The sequence below is a fragment of the Lutjanus erythropterus genome, chromosome 9 (assembly GCF_056507025.1).
Source record: "Lutjanus erythropterus isolate fLutEry1 chromosome 9, fLutEry1.hap2, whole genome shotgun sequence".
Classification (NCBI taxonomy): domain Eukaryota; kingdom Metazoa; phylum Chordata; class Actinopteri; order Lutjaniformes; family Lutjanidae; genus Lutjanus; species Lutjanus erythropterus.
The window spans coordinates 26,932,176-26,947,921 of record NC_139325.1 but is presented as its reverse complement, the minus strand read 5'-3'; the positions used below and the strand labels follow the sequence as shown (position 1 = coordinate 26,947,921).

General features: G+C 37.5%; 2 protein-coding genes across 3 annotated transcripts; one reads left to right on the top strand and one right to left on the bottom strand.

Moving 5' to 3' along the window:
- Nucleotides 1-1,040: 1,040 nt before the first annotated feature.
- Nucleotides 1,041-6,902, top strand: gpatch4 (G patch domain containing 4). Its single transcript, XM_084725725.1, has 8 exons — nt 1,041-1,191; nt 2,390-2,468; nt 2,550-2,623; nt 2,747-2,839; nt 4,239-4,352; nt 4,643-4,755; nt 4,984-5,034; nt 5,798-6,902. The coding sequence occupies exons 2-8, from the start codon at nt 2,390-2,392 to the stop codon at nt 6,585-6,587; spliced, it is 1,314 nt and encodes a 437-aa protein (XP_084581851.1). The 5' UTR covers nt 1,041-1,191; the 3' UTR covers nt 6,588-6,902.
- Nucleotides 6,903-9,190: 2,288 nt separating this feature from the next.
- On the bottom strand, nt 9,191-15,123 carry LOC146321685 (C-type lectin domain family 12 member B-like). 2 transcript variants are annotated; one of them, XM_084725723.1, is made up of 7 exons: nt 14,940-15,123; nt 13,336-13,404; nt 12,467-12,571; nt 11,765-11,959; nt 10,556-10,704; nt 10,340-10,458; nt 9,191-9,513 (listed from the first exon to the last, which is right to left on the bottom strand). In XM_084725723.1, exons 1-7 carry the CDS (start codon nt 14,998-15,000, stop codon nt 9,366-9,368), a joined length of 846 nt encoding a protein of 281 aa, XP_084581849.1. In that variant the 5' UTR covers nt 15,001-15,123; the 3' UTR covers nt 9,191-9,365. The 2 variants fall into 2 exon arrangements, with proteins under 2 accessions (XP_084581849.1, XP_084581850.1); XM_084725724.1 differs by having other exon boundaries at nt 12,467-12,568.
- Between the last annotated feature and the right edge of the window lie 623 nt (nt 15,124-15,746).

Here is a 15,746-nt window from a genome sequence, read left to right as displayed (position 1 = left end):
CTGTGTTCTTATGGTTTCTAATACAGTCTTTTTCCAGTGTGGCTGGGATCCATGGTGGTATCACACTGTTATGGAGCCAGCAATGAACATACATAGCGCTCGTCCAAACCAAAGAACACACAAGCGGAAAACAACATGGACGCCTACTACAACCAATGCGAGGCAAAAACTAACTAAAGCGTGATCCCCCTCTGACTTTGGATGGCTCCAGGATTTCAGAGTCCTCAGTTCTTAGCCACAACCTTTGCTCAACCACGAAGAGAACCCCCCCCCCCCCCAAAAAAAACCCCACAATAAGTTAAAGACATAAAAACATGATGAATATAACAGAAAATTGTTTGTTGTGAGAATATGTGTGCTCAATTTAAACAGTGTGAGGCTCAAAGCAAATCAACAAGATTCCTATCAAACAAACTGTGTAATGTGAATTGTTTGGGTGTGGCCGACAGCAGATGAAATTAACCCGTGTAGGTGATTTGGGCATCCCTGTAGCTCAGCTCATAGAGTGTCAGTCTTCTGCAATGGCCACAGATTCGACTCCCACCTGCAGCCCATTTTCTGCGTGTCATCCCCTCTCTGCCCCCTTTCCTCTCATATCTTCAGCTGCCCCTTTCAAATGAAATGAATCATCATCATCATCATCATCATATAGAATAAATATAAAATAAATATATACATACTATGTGTGCATTGTAGTACAGCATTGCACATGCTGTAGAAAAAAACATTTATAATGATAAAAAACTATATTTAAAATATATTTATGCATTTATTTCTTGGAAAGTTGTTTTAAAAATAAGTTTCCATGATGTTAGTTGAGTAAAGATCCATTATATTTAGTTGAGTTTGTCTTGAACTACTTGATAAAAATATGTATATTTTAATATGTTTATTCATTTAATCAGTGGAAAGTTATTTTAGTACAGATTTTCATCTTGTGCTTCTTGCAGTCGACCAGCAGATGGTAGTATTTGTTTTATTAGGCGATCATAGGCTACCGCAGCGAGGAGCCTCCCGTCAGCTCTGCTGCAAAAAGAAGGCGGGCGCTACAGTGACGTGTTTCCGGTGTCATGTCAGCCTTCTGCTGGAAACCGCATGGCTAACGACCGGTGTTGCATTTAAATGCCTTTTTTTTAACCCTCGGTCTGTCGGCTTTAGTGATGCAGTTTTAACGACACAAGACGTCAAAAGGTAAATCGGGTTTGACTTCTAATGTGATAGCGATGTTTGTAAAACGTTAGCTGAAGAAAGTCTGTTAATAAACAGGCGAAATGTTGTTGTAAGTTGTTCAGCTTTGATGTTAGCTGTTAGCATCAACTTAGTCTCGTCAAAGTTCGGGGAAGAAAACAAACCTGTTATCCACAATAAATAAATGTTTGTCGGATGTGCATACAGTTAACATGGCAGTAAAATTTGCTAAGCAGCCTTTAATTCGACTGGTTACATGACAAACTGTTCACACAAACCACCGTGTTTATTGATTATCAGAGTAGAAGGGAGTTAATGTTCTCTCGATTAACCAGTAAATTAATAGTCTGTTTTGTTTTGTTTTTTTAAAGCTGCACAATATGGTTAACTATTAAAATCATGGTGATATGACATTTGCAGGGGTCTGTACCAAACATGCATGTTTTCAGTCATCTGAAGAACCAGATGTGTAGGCCAGGGCATCTCTACCCCACCACAGTATTTATAATTATAATGCTAGTTTCTCTCACATTTTTCAAAAAATTGTCATCTGGTTCTCTGGTTCTGTGTGTTGTATAGTGTACTTGCCCATATTGTGATTTCGATGTAATTGTAATTTTGCAGCCGTATTTTCACCAAAAAAGTTCAGTTGTGAAGCAGCTTGTTTACCTTAACAGTAACTGAGAGGAGGTTGACATTCATGTAGTGCCAAACAGGTTTGAGAAAACTTCAATACTGTTCAGAAAGTCACAAACCAATCAAATGTTTAAGTTGATAACACTGAAATAAACACAAAAATAATTAAACAAGAGGAATTTTGCACTGACCTTGTACTGTTTGTATTTGAAACAAGCTTCAGTGTCCTGAAGGGATGCAGTTATTCAGTACAGTCAGATTTCAGTGAGCACCACAATTTACTAGCTGTGGTCTACTACACTAGTAAAACTTTATCCCAGATACAATGTCATGGGTTCCAGCCAAAATCTTTTCTCTGAGTACCACACATTTAAAGATACAAGTATGTGTTTTGGACAGGAGATTAAAAAAAAAAAAAAACTCAAATTAGTTTCAGACTGATAAAACAGCCCAAGGTTTCTTCCATTTTTCCCCCTGTTAAAAAAGGTATCTTTATTCCATGTCAAAAGTTCACTGTATCAGTCACCATATCAGTAATCAGTGAATTTTTCTGCTCTTACTACAGATGGCAGAGGTTGTCCAAGAAAAAAGTCGTGGCTTGAAGTTTGCAGAGCAGCAGCTCCTGCGTCACGGCTGGGAACACGGTAAGATGCTCTGAACAATTCAACCTCTGCGGTGTGTCACACTCAGGTGCAGGTTTCTTATTTGGTCCACTCTGTCCTCAGGTAAAGGACTGGGGCGAGCTGAGAATGGCATTTCAGAGGCTATTAAAGTAAAAGTGAAGTGTGACAAAGGAGGGGTGAGTGATGTTTTATGCGGCATTTGCTCACATTTCAGTGGATTACTGATACACAGCTGTAACTGTTTTGGCATCTGTCACTGGTTTGGTCTAAACTTCACACATGTTGATTGTCTCTGTCAGGTTGGACATAAGGAAGGTGAGCAGTTCACTTTCCACTGGTGGGATCATGTCTTTAATAAGGCTTCTTCCAGCCTGCAGGTGGAGTCTGATCAGGTAAGTTCACAAAGCTGAACACACAGTCAAAAGCCTCTTTCACCCTGCAACTCTTCACTTATCTAGATATTAAGCGGAGGAGCTGTATGTGTGAATGCAAATGTCTGGGTTAGTTGCCTCAGACTTTCCTTGTCCAAAGTCCAAAGACACATGAGAAAACAACAGGAGTCTCATTAATAAAATGGTGCGTAAGATCATTACTAAAAGTGTGCGTGTGCACAAAAGCAGAAAATGGCACATGCCAAAAAATATGCAGACTTATAAAAACCATGCATACGCTCGCCTTCATTCAGTGTTCACTTTATAAATCACAGACCACCTGATCAGCTTCACATCCTGCCCTCTACTCACTTAAATTCAACAATAAATGGTCAATGCAAAGCACCTTGTGAATGTTTACAGTGATCCATGGCAACAATTGAGAGGAAAACCAAGAAAAGGAATTTAAATAGAGACGGAGTGCTGCAAAGATGATGCATTTTTGTAGGCCAACCAGGAAGTTAGCCTCACTCTGGTCCCTTACAGAAAAAGCCAAAGGGATTTTCCCACTGGATTTTGGATTCTTGAAGAAAATAAACTGTGGCAAACATAAGTTTATGATACTTGCACATTTGTGTAATTTGTGAAGCATAAACACAGTCGCCAGAAGTAAAAGGGTAAGGTTATGCAACTCTGGTGTACTTTCTTTATGGCCTGACTCTGCGTCACCATCTCTAAATGACACGTGTTTTGTGTGATGACGTTTGATGTCCCTGACAACTTCTGCAGTCTCATTTACCAGCTGCCTTTTTTTTAGACATGTAAAAGCTTCAAAAATCACAACTGAATTATTTATAACACATTTCATGTCATAGAACAAAATGTGTCAATCTCTGAAGCCTCTGTGTTAACCACAGCCTTTATTTCAGGCTTCAAACCAAAACCCATTCACAAAACTCAATGGCTTCAAGATGAGGACATGAAAAGTGCTAATGACATAATTTTCTGGGTTTTCCTGCTGTACTTTTTAATAACTTGTGATATTCAACTTGATTAATCATTTGCACATTTGCAAAGGTTACCTGCTGAGTCATGACGGCAGAGTCTCAGCACTCACTCATTCACCTCCTCCACTTGTGAATGTAGCTGTATTTAGCTACTTTGTCGGTTCAGTGTGTGAATATTTTCAGGAGCAGCTTGGTGGCTCAAAACAACAAATTTGCAGCAAATATGAGAGCTACATGTAGATCCTCAAACTCTGAACTAATAAACTAAGTTATCAGTCACTTTCAACTAAAAACAGATTTTTTCCAACGACAGCATGACCCTGATTAGTTCCTTCTCGCCTGTTAATAAGTGAAATCAGCTGGTTCAGTCTTGACTGAAGGTCAAATGGTTTCTGGTTTTCTGTGTGAACCAGAACGGTATTCAGCTGAAGAAGATGGTGGAGGAAGATGAAGATGGGATGATCTCCAATAAAAAGCCACGGAAAGCCACGCTGGCTAAAGCCAAACTTTATGGATGCTTTGTCAAGGTAAGTTTTACATTTCTTTCTTATGCATTAGCTAAATCTCAGTCTATGTTTGACAGCGAAGCTCTTAGGGACGTCTTAATCCGACATTCAGTATCACTATCAGTCCAAAATGGTCCAAAATCAATCAATAACATATCAGAAAACAAGAGTAATCTGATACAAACAATGAGCGACATACCATGAAGACAGACAGACACATTAACACAGATTAAATATGTTTAAACATTTGTTTAAATGTTTGAATGGTGCTGTCACTGTGTTCGTTTTGATTTTCTGTGCTTCTCTCTCAGTCGGCCACACTGCTGTCTGGTCAGGAGCAGCCAGAACCAAATTCTTCCATCTCAGATGACAGCAGCAGCTCAGATGAGGAGGACCAGAGACTGGATCTCTCCAGCACCAACAAGTAAGAACTTCATCTGACGCAGCTTTTGTTGAGATTTTTCTCACAAGCTGCAGAACACTCATTCTTGATATATTGTCGTTTTTCTCCTTTATGACCTGTTTTTACTGTTTTTAATTGGTATCACTGTGTTATTGTTCGATCACTTTGATTTGTCTGCAAAAAGCACTTTGCAGCACCATTAAAAATAACAATACTATACAATTTAAGTTATTCATTGATGCTCGACAGGCTTTCTGATGCTGATCTAATGAAGGCTTGTGGAGGGCGCACGGCTCACAAGTAAGTTCATTACAAAATAATCAATGATTGAATGTTTTGTAATATCAAAATATTTTGGGGTAATGAGTTTGTTTGAGATGCTCTTTGGAGAGGGAAGCAAGTGCAGTAAAAATACAGAAAACTTCAATGCACCCTTTTTTAAAAAAAAAACAATAAAAATGCCTTTATTGTCACACCATGGTCATGTTAGACTTTAAATGTTGTAATCTGTTGAATATGTGCATTTTTTACTGCCATCATTTCTTCGTGCCAGTAGTAAATTTAATTGTTGTTTAACTTGTTTGAACAACAAATACTTGTTGCATCTATTAGACCTTAGTGGTTGCAATGTAATTGTACCACTATAAGCTCATTTACAAATGTGACCTGCAGTATTTGGGACATTGACATTTAATAGTTATATATTTTTTGAGAATGCAGTTTAAACTGTAACTGTTCAGATCTGTTAGACAGTGTGCAGGAGTTCTTATGCAACTTTTTAGTCCAAATTGATATGCCAAGTGTTCTTTTGTTCTTAGACCTTATAACAAACAAGCAGGTTTAGGATCAAAAACTACATTTGCCGATTCCTTGACAAAGACTTGATGCTGAATCGTGTGAGTTTGTGTGTTTTAATGTCTGATATGACCATGCTGTGACAATAAAAGCATTTTAATTGTCTTAAAAGAGAAAGCCTTGGAGTTTTGCAACTTTTGTAATCTGTCAGAATGAGTACATTTAGGAAAAAGGGATCTAATTCCTGATTTCTGTTGCCTTTCTATAGAGGAGCCAGGCACGGTTTGACGATGAGCGCCAAGTTAGCCAGGCTAGAGCAGCAGGAGGCTGAATTCATGGCTAAGTATGGCAAAAAGAGCCAATCAGGAAGTTCCTCACCGGTTTGTGTCACAGCGACTCCACCAACCTCCCAGTCAGCTGAGCAGGAGGAGGAGACGGCTGAGGACTCTCAGAGAAAAAAGACGAAAAAGAAGAAGAGATCCACTGGTAGCATTAATGAGCTTAATGGTGATGAAGTGTCTGAAAGTCCTGAAACAGATGTTAAACCCAAGAAGAAGAAAAAGAAGAAAGCCAGTGAGGACACTGAGGAAACAAACGATGCAGTTTCCACTGAGGGGGATGTGATCTGTGTAGAAAATGGTGAGGTGGACCTTTGTCACAAAACAAAGAGGAAACATAAGAAGAAGAAAAACAAGGATGCAGAACAGAATGAAGGAGTACCTTCACCTGCAGCAGAAAGTCCAGAGGAGACTGCAGAGCTGCACACTGATACAAAACAGAAGAAGAAAAAGAAAAAGAAGAAATCCTCCAAACATCACAGTGAACTTGCTGAGGATGACAGTAATGATACAGAATCCAGCCAATCAGAGCTGCTCCAGGACTGTGCTCCAAAAACCAAGAAGAACAAATCTGCAGCGGAAGCAGAAGTTTCAGAAGAAGAAGAAGCAACAGTAAAGCAGAAAAGGAAAAAGTGTAAAAAGGACAAATCCTCTATAGATGACAATATAAATGAGGAGGCACTTCCTCCAAAGAAGAAGAAGAAGAAGTCCAAAGAATAGCATTTGATTCATTTGAAAAACTAATTTAAAACATTGATAAACAGGGTTGTCTTTGCTGATCTGGGAAGTTAACCTGTGAGTAATATGCCAAACATGGAATTAATGGAGGCTGTGCTCTTTCATTCGACAGATCTGTAAATGAATTTAGATGATTTCCATTCATTTTAAAATACTTTTAATTAGTACATCAGACCAGTAACAAGATGATCACATGTAACAGCTGTGCCTCTTCTGACTGTTAAAACAACCTCACTTGTATCAAATAGATTTTTTAATCAATATTGTCTGAGCTGCAGATTTTCAAGTGACTGAAGAATCCAGTTTTTGAGGAAACAATGGAGTCAATAGATCATTTATTTATATCATTGATTTTCTCTGCAAACCTCCACGGTGTCACCTAAACCCACCTTTTAAAAATCAAGAAATCAAGTCACTGTTGACACTTGTTGGTTGGGACATGTCAGATTATTAGAGCTGGTGCCAATTAAAGTTGCCTGTGTTCACCACTTACTGCTGAGGAAAGCAGTTTATTTTTAGCATCAAAATATTCCACAGTAGCCTTTAAGCATAATGTAATGTGGTCTGAGAGACTTGACTAGACTTCTGCTCCTTCTCTTGGCTCTGTTTTCAGACTTTCTAGCCTGTGACGGGAGTCTTTGGCCAGTTAAGCAATTCTGGAGAAAGACTGTTGAGCTTGATTTCCAGCTTTAGGTTGGTAGTTAGGAACCTAAAGTGTTTTAATTTGATGCTGTACATTTCAGGGAATCGTTGTCACTTTTAATATGGATGTCCAGTCATTGTTGGCAGGCAATTGAAGCACTAAGTTCCTCCTTGTGTGCTAATTTATGGAGAAATCTTACTCTGTGTTCCAGGCTGCATACTTCTTCTTTTTTACTTTTAGTATGTGCTGCAGATGCCCATACAGACTACAAACTTTTGCATGCAGTGTGCATACAATTAGGACATATTACTTTCTCATAACTTTGCACCTTGAACTTTGACCCTCTTGCACATACACCTGGCACAAGGGATTGTGGGTCAGAATAGTCTGAAAAGCATGCTGGCATGAATAGGATGCAGTAGAACGTCCTGGTATTTTTGTCATATTGCATCTGAGTTTTCCTGCCGCAAAATGTTGTTCTTCCTGCATCCAGCATTGTCACTGTGATGTCACCACCTCTGGGTGCATGCTAGATGAGATTTTTTGTTGCCCAACGCTATGTTTTGGTCACAGTAATACCTATAGATGACAACAGGTGTCAGAAGTTCACACACAATACATCCTGGTACATGAGGCACCACGGGCACAGCTCTGCAAGCAAGTGAACTCTCTCCAGGTCAGTATAGCACGACCGAGGAATTTATTGCTTCTGTCAACTACGTTAACCATCAACACTGATTGGACATCCATGTGAAATGTGCTGTATTTCCCATTTAATAGGGAACATGTATCTGAGTGTTGAATGAAAATGAAACGTCAAGAAGTCAGTTTTAGTTTCTGCATCATGAATGTCACTTCTTTGACAACTGTGCCATTTTTTATTGAATTGATGTAAGACAAGAAAAGTACACATAAGACAGGTGATGCTACCAGAATCTAAACTTTATTTGTAAGTTAAATGATGACGACGCATCAAACTGAACTTGTGTGATTCTTTCAGATACACAGATTTATTACTGTCCCTATTAGAGAGGATCAAAGAAATACTCCTTACCCAACACAAAATAAAGGAAGTGTATTTTATGTGATTACTTAAAACTTTTTTCTCAAACTTGACTGATGTTTCTGAATGAGTGAAATTTCCTTGAATAAATCATGTTTGAAAAAAGTCACACTGTTAAACAAATACAGTGCATTTAGTCTGCTTTCAAAAATATTCTTAATATGTCAACATGTGAAATGTGAGGCTGCTGTTTGTGTCTCTGTCCTTCAGTTGTTTGAGAAGCTCAGAATCTGACTCGTATATTCAGGAAATATCATGATCTTCTTTCTTGTAACACATTTAAAATATAGATGATAACCTCAGAACATTTTCTTATCTTTGTTCTTTTCTTCTTCTCCAAATATCCAAATTTTCTGAACTTTTTTTTTTTTTAACTTTGTAAAACCTGAAATGGAGAAATCAAGAACAGGAAGGGGAAAAAAGTTTGAACAGCTTGTGTCAGTGTCAGTGGATTACAACGGACATGACTCAGCTGACGTCTTGAATGCATGCACTGTTACGTAACATACTGTTACCACATTAAATAACAGCACGTGAGTTTTACACTGATGGATCCGAGTGAACAAAGATGTGTACATACTTAAATATTTTGCATATAATAACAGTCTTCATGACACAAAATAAATACTTATTTATATCTATAAAGCATATTAATTCTGGGAAATAAATTCAAATAATCTTTATGTAGCACAAATATGCTATTGACACAGCTCCAAATGTTCACAGAAAAACAAAACTGTTATAATTAAAGTTTTATTTTAATTTTGTTTTAGTAATTTTTCATGTAAACTTGGAAAATTCTGGTTTCAGCCTCTCAAATATAGATTTCTTGCTTTTCTTTGTAGTTTAAACTGAATATCTTTGGGTTTTAGACACCTCAGACTGAAAAACTGGGATGGATATTTGCTATTTCATGCTGCTTATTAAACAATTTGTACAGTACACACTAGAAACTTCTTCACCTGAGTAGACTACATGAAACAACACAACCTGATGTAGATATTGCATAAATCCACTTAAGATTTTGAATCATCATAAGAAACACAAGTGCAAACTAATTAGACCTGATGAGAACATCACTCTCACAGATAAATTTGTTTAGCATGTCATGTTCTGCTTGGTCCCAGCTGGCTGTAGCATTCGTCCCAGGTATCATCAGTGCATATGAACCATGGGCACCATGTCCGCCCTCGATCCAGTACCTTCAGTCACAGAACATGAGTATCAGTAGCCTTAATGAAACCTCTACTGCTGCTAATTCAACAAATAAAACAGAATAAATAAAGTGGCAAATGAAAAAAGCAGATTGGACACAAATGTACTGAGGATAAAATATATAAAAATTACATGATGTTTATGAAAATTGTAATTTATCCAGGTAGGACAGTAACTTATTTATTTGAAACCACACTGTAAAAAAATCAACAGTAGAACTTGTGGCATGTCTAATAATGAAAGTAAGATTATTTCCACACGAACAATGTGAAGAAAACTCCAGGGATTGTGACTAAACATCTGTGAGGCTAATAGAAATTAAAAGCTTCAGTTTGCGAGGGATTGGATTGGACTGTGGTTCAAGGAGCATGAGACATCATTTTCATACATGGATTGGCCAAAACAGTCCAGACCTTAACCCCATTGGGAATCTTTGGGAGGTGCTGGAGAAGACTTTACACGGCGGTCCGACATGCAACTCTGGATGGAAATAAATGTTGTGACATTGCATAAGCTTATCAAAATGATGCCGTGGCGAATGCATGCTGTAATCAAAGCTAAAGACGGTCCAATTAAATATTCGAGTGTGTGTTTTTTGGCCAGTCAGTGTATTTGAGATTGCAGATTGTGTTGGTCAGATTGTTCTTTTAGGTTGGCTGTGGGTTGTAGGAAGTTCACTGCCCTGCTACACATATCATGTTTCTGAACAGCTTCTCATATATTCCAAGTTTATGAAAACAGGCTTGTTGCAAAACTGGGTTCATCTTGTTTTTGTCAAGTGAGACCTGCCAGATGTTCATGAGGCTTTCTTACCTTAGAGTGTCATTACGTCCATCAACCCAAGACCAGTCTTTGTCACCAGTTTCATATAATCCCAACCAGTATCCATGGAAACTGTCATAGTAGTAGTCGGTGTGATTACTGATGAATTCCTGTAAGTCGGATCATCAAAATCATCACTCTTATAGGTCCATAAACCGATTCTGATCAGATATTAAAAACATCTGTCTTGATGGTGTTGGAGCTCACCTGTTCCTGTAGACTATTGATAACAACCAGATCTGCAGCTTTGGTTTGACAGTCCTTTCGGCTCTCTCCCCATGACTTCCAAGAATTTTCGCTAAAGAAGTAGCACTTTTCCTGGAACAGAATCCAGTTTTTCATGCACGGCTGGCAGTCTGCATTAAAGAAACATAAAAAACAAGATTAGAATCTGTTGTGGACACGTGTTCTTGGGCTGACTGTGCCACAAAAGACACAAATAGACACAGATTAAAGAAATGTTGAAGATTCCAGTAACACAACAGCTTTTTCTTCACCTAGTATACAGTTATATTTAAACATAAATAAAATATTCTGTCATTGCCATCATAAAACAAGTCTATTTTTGAGGCTGAGCAAAGATGGATGGTGATCATCCATCAGACTAATGTCACAGCACACTGTCTCCCTACTGGCTGTCCTGCATGGCTGTCAGGCTAGGTGGCAGGCTTACCGAGTCGCACATCGGAGGCACGTTCAATCTGAAAACAGTGTGCGCCATTTTGCTACGTCTTCCAGATTGAACGGCAAGTTTCCTCAAATCAGTGTGCAAACCGTCCATTAAATGTCAGAAAATGTTGAAAAGTGTTGATCACTGTTTTCCAAAACCCAAGCTGATGTCTTGTTTCGTCCAAAACACATAATAAAAATACTCAAAATGATAAATCAATTATCAAAATAGCTGGCAATTAATTTAATTAACTATCAATAATCTACTAACAGTTGCAAATCTAGTCACATCTTAAGTTAGGTAATGTTCGCAAAATGCTAAGAAACTAGCCAGCTAATCTACGTCAGTTGTTAGCTGGCTAGTTACTTAATGTTATCCATTTATAGCGACATCTTTTAATCATCTCAAAAATTTGGTTTTCTTAATAACATAGACAAGTCCTGCATATATCTGAGGACTGGAAACGGCTGTTATTCATAATTTTCATGTAACTGAAAACTAAGAATTGGAGCGCAGCGCAAAAAAGAGGAAATACTTCAAAGGACAGCTACTGTCTTCAGGGTTAGTGTGTTTAGTCCACTGTATAGCTGGACTCATACAGGCAGGTTAACATACATGCAGCAGCACTGTACCTTTAATCACTTCCATGCACTTTTTAAAAATCAAATTCATCAATTTATAGTGTCATGTTTGTAGGTTAAGAATTTGGCATTGGTCCAGTGCACTACATAACAAGAAGCACGTACTTCTCTCTGGGCAGAACTTGTTTACTGGAAAGGTGTTAAATTTCAGGATCACTCCCAGCGTCCAGTTGAGATTGTCTGTGACTCTGGTCAGTTCCTCTGTCTGTTGCGCTAAGATTCCCCTTTCTGTGACCAGCTTCTCATTTTCTGCTGTGAGGTCTCTGAGGTTCGCTTTCTGTTTGTTCATCACCACACTGACTGTAGTGAGAAAGAGAGGGAGACACGTCACACACATCGGTCGGTCAGTTAGTATTATCACATAATTATCTTACATAAACTCAGAGGCTTTACTCTCGACCTTTTTCAGACTGATTTCTGCCTCACCTTCATTAACATTGCTGTCAACATTATATTAATGCTGAATAAGCATAACTTAACCATAATTACCCCTGTATTAAGGCCTTTTGTGACACTTATTGTAAAGTTGGAAACATGTATCCCTTAAGTAACATCTTTTAAATGCATAAGGATTTTGAATAAGCATTACTTAGCCCTAATCAACCATATATTAATGCTTAATAAGCATTACTTAACCACCGTTAACCATGTATTAATGGTCTTTGTGATCCTTACTGTGAAGTTGAAAACATATATTTTTATTCTGTTGGTAAAAGACATCCCAGATTGACTCAGCTGGTCTAAATGTGAAGGAAGCTGCTAAAATGATTCATTAAAATGTACTCAGAATGTTGACGTGAAACTCACTGTAGATGATGGTACTGATGCTCGCCACCAGGACGACGCAGAGTATCCCCAAAAACACAGCCAGCACACGAAAGTGAGGGGGTGCAGCTGCTCCACCGTCTGCTGCTAATGACAAAACTCATATTCAGGTCATTATTGCGATATAATGTTATTATGGCTGCATGGGGAATTGACTGTAATACACTATATGTTAAGTTTTTTCTCTTTTTCTACAGGATTAGATGACTGAAATGAACCAGTGAACAGATTTTAGTGACACCACAAGAAATTATATTCATTGTAATCAATACACATTATGGTATACTGCTATAATAACTTCTATAATCACAGGACATATTAATGAAAATTACTGATTGTTATTCAAAGCTTTAGGACAGAGATTCTCCATTTCTTCTCAGCCAAGGACCCCTTACAAGATAGAGAACAGGGAACCCATCTTTGATGTCCCTTGAAATATTTTGACGTAGCCTTTTTAAAAAACTTTCTACTCAGTTTTGTGAAAAACAACACAAGAGAAAACTATAAGAAAGATATCAGACATGTATTAAAAAATATTTGCACCATGTCGACACAGGGCACATACATACGTACATAAAGGGCACATCAAGAGAGTGTTTCAGTCTTTGTGCATACAGAGAAGAAAATGTGGATCCCTCATGCCAAATTTAAAAAAAAACATAAAAAAGAACAATAATAGGCCTAGTCTGGCCCTACTGCTAAAAATCTACTCATAAAAATAGCAGCTGTATGATGTGAATTTGAACTTTTTCCCATAAGTAAAACATATTTTGCTGTTTATAATGTTGTAGAGCAGCTAAACAGATGAAATTCAAATAAGATCCAGGACAGATTTTCTAATAATAACTTACCTGGTGCAGCAGAACTAGCAGGCCCTTTAGGTTTAATTTCAGAATAAACCGTTGGGTCCTCTTTTTTCTCTGTGTGACAGTGGGGAAATGACAAAAAACAATAACATTAATTTTGATGATTCCTCACAATGTCACAGTGAAGTGATATCATGAGGGAATCAGTCTGATGTAGAGTACTTCATGTTGGACCAGAAAGGAACATGACATGGTAATCATTTACGTGACTTTCCATTAACCTCATCCACATGTTGCATTCACTGATAGTAAATGACAGGCAAGACATGAAGCATTTAAGAGGCTGCCTAAATATTTTATTTCTTACTGCTAGTTGTTTTTTTCTGTTCCAGGTAATACTTTCACAGAAAGATAAATAAATAACAAAAGTCACTAAATTGACAGAAAGGGTGTAGGCTGAAGGCAGCACTTTCACTCCTGGGTTGAAGCCACGAAAAACAAAACAAAAGACAAACAAAACAGAGACTTAAACAAGGTTCCAGACATTTCATATAGGCTGCATTTCATACACAAAAATGTTCATACCTCATTTTTATTCTGGTTTGCCATCTTATTTTAAAACTTTTTTTTTTATTATGTATTGTATCATATTTGATCCATCTGGCATTTATGAAAAGATTCATTGACCTCAGTTTTGATTTTAGAAACATATAAGACATACATACATATAAGAAAAACTCCCTATTAAAACTAAATTTATTAATTACTTTATTATTATTACATTTATTATTTAAGATGACATTTTATGCTTTAAATAGTTTATTGTTGTGCTTCATACAAACTTTTTCAACAGGATTTTACTATAAAATGCAGTAAAAATATATGAAGTAATATTAAGTTGTTTCGATATAGTATTTGTATTGAAATATTAGTGATTTAACTTATTTTCACTGAAAAATTAGCAAAGATTTTCTTCTGCCAACACCATACTGAAGGCAGCCGTGGGACTGATAATCCACCAGGGGGCAAAAGACACGAGTCAGATCACAGACAACGGGTTTTTCAGTAAAGTGTTGATCATACTGATATTTTAGAGCTTTCAGTTATATACGTGTGGCATTAAATCTGTTCCCCTGAACTCATACTGGCTCTTAAGTTCAAACAGCCTCTGAATACATTTTGGAAGCAGATTTATTTTTGTGCTTTGTTACCTGAGCATTTTAAAAATCATCTAGATCACAGAATCTTAATGCATTTAATTTAGTGAATAGTACATTAATTGCTTCATAGTAATTTGATCTAGTTATAATTCCACAGCTCTCTTCTGTAGCGTGAAAACTGGATTTGTTTTAGTTTTGTATGTGGTTCCTGATACGGTCACACAGTAGCTAACGTGTGGAACCATGAGTGAATACTACAGTATTTAAAATGATTTCTGATTCAAGATAACTTTCTATTCTCAGATTAGTTTATCACCACAAAATGGCAGCAGGTTTGTTCTTGTCTTGAGTGGAGTTTAAGTTGCAGAACCTTGTGTGTAATTTTGTCAACTGACAGAACATGTACTGGAAACTACACTTCAGTTCCACTGAAAAGTTTTAGTTTAAAAAATATGCTTAATTAAAAAAAAAAAAGCAGGAGACACCTACCTTTTGGAGGTGGACCACCAGTTTTAAAAACCATTGTAGAATAATTGATGTCTTCCTCCATCCTTAAAAGTCCTTCAGTGCAGAGAATGAGCGCAGGATTTAACAAAGACCGGTCCTGATGCTTGAATGGTGTATAATTCCACAGACCAAGTTTATGAAGAACAAACAAGAGGTTCCTCTTCCCCTCAACTCTTTAGTGTTTGCGGCTTCTGAGTTTTGCATATGATGGGGTTTTACCAGACAGCCTCAATTGATTATACAAGACATCTGTCCTCTGTGCTCATAACCTCACCTGCTTCTGTAACAAACAAATGTGCACAATTTTGCAACAGAAGAAGCTGACAAGAGGTTAACCCGTCTATTTCTGTGGGTTAGCTCACAAATGTATTTCCTCATTGATGGTCAGTCTAGTTGTGACACACTCAGTCTGGTGAAGAGTCATTGTGACGACACAGGTGTATTGTCTTCATCATCATCATCATCACTGATAAGATTAATGCTGAATTAGTATCTGTTGCCGTCCTTTTGAGGGGTGAGGCTGGCAAGATTCTATATTTTTATGCCTCTAAATCTGTGACATCAACCAGAGGAATTATGTTTTCGGATGTCCGTCCATTTGTACCGTTCTTGTGAACACAATATTTCAGAAATGCCTTGAGGGAATTTCTTCAGATTTGATATAAATGTCGACTCGGACTCAAGGATAAACTGACCAGATTTAGGTGGTCAAAAGTTAAAGGTCACCGTCCCGATGACCTCACATCATCTCACATCACAAAACATGTTTTTGGATGTAATTCAAGAATT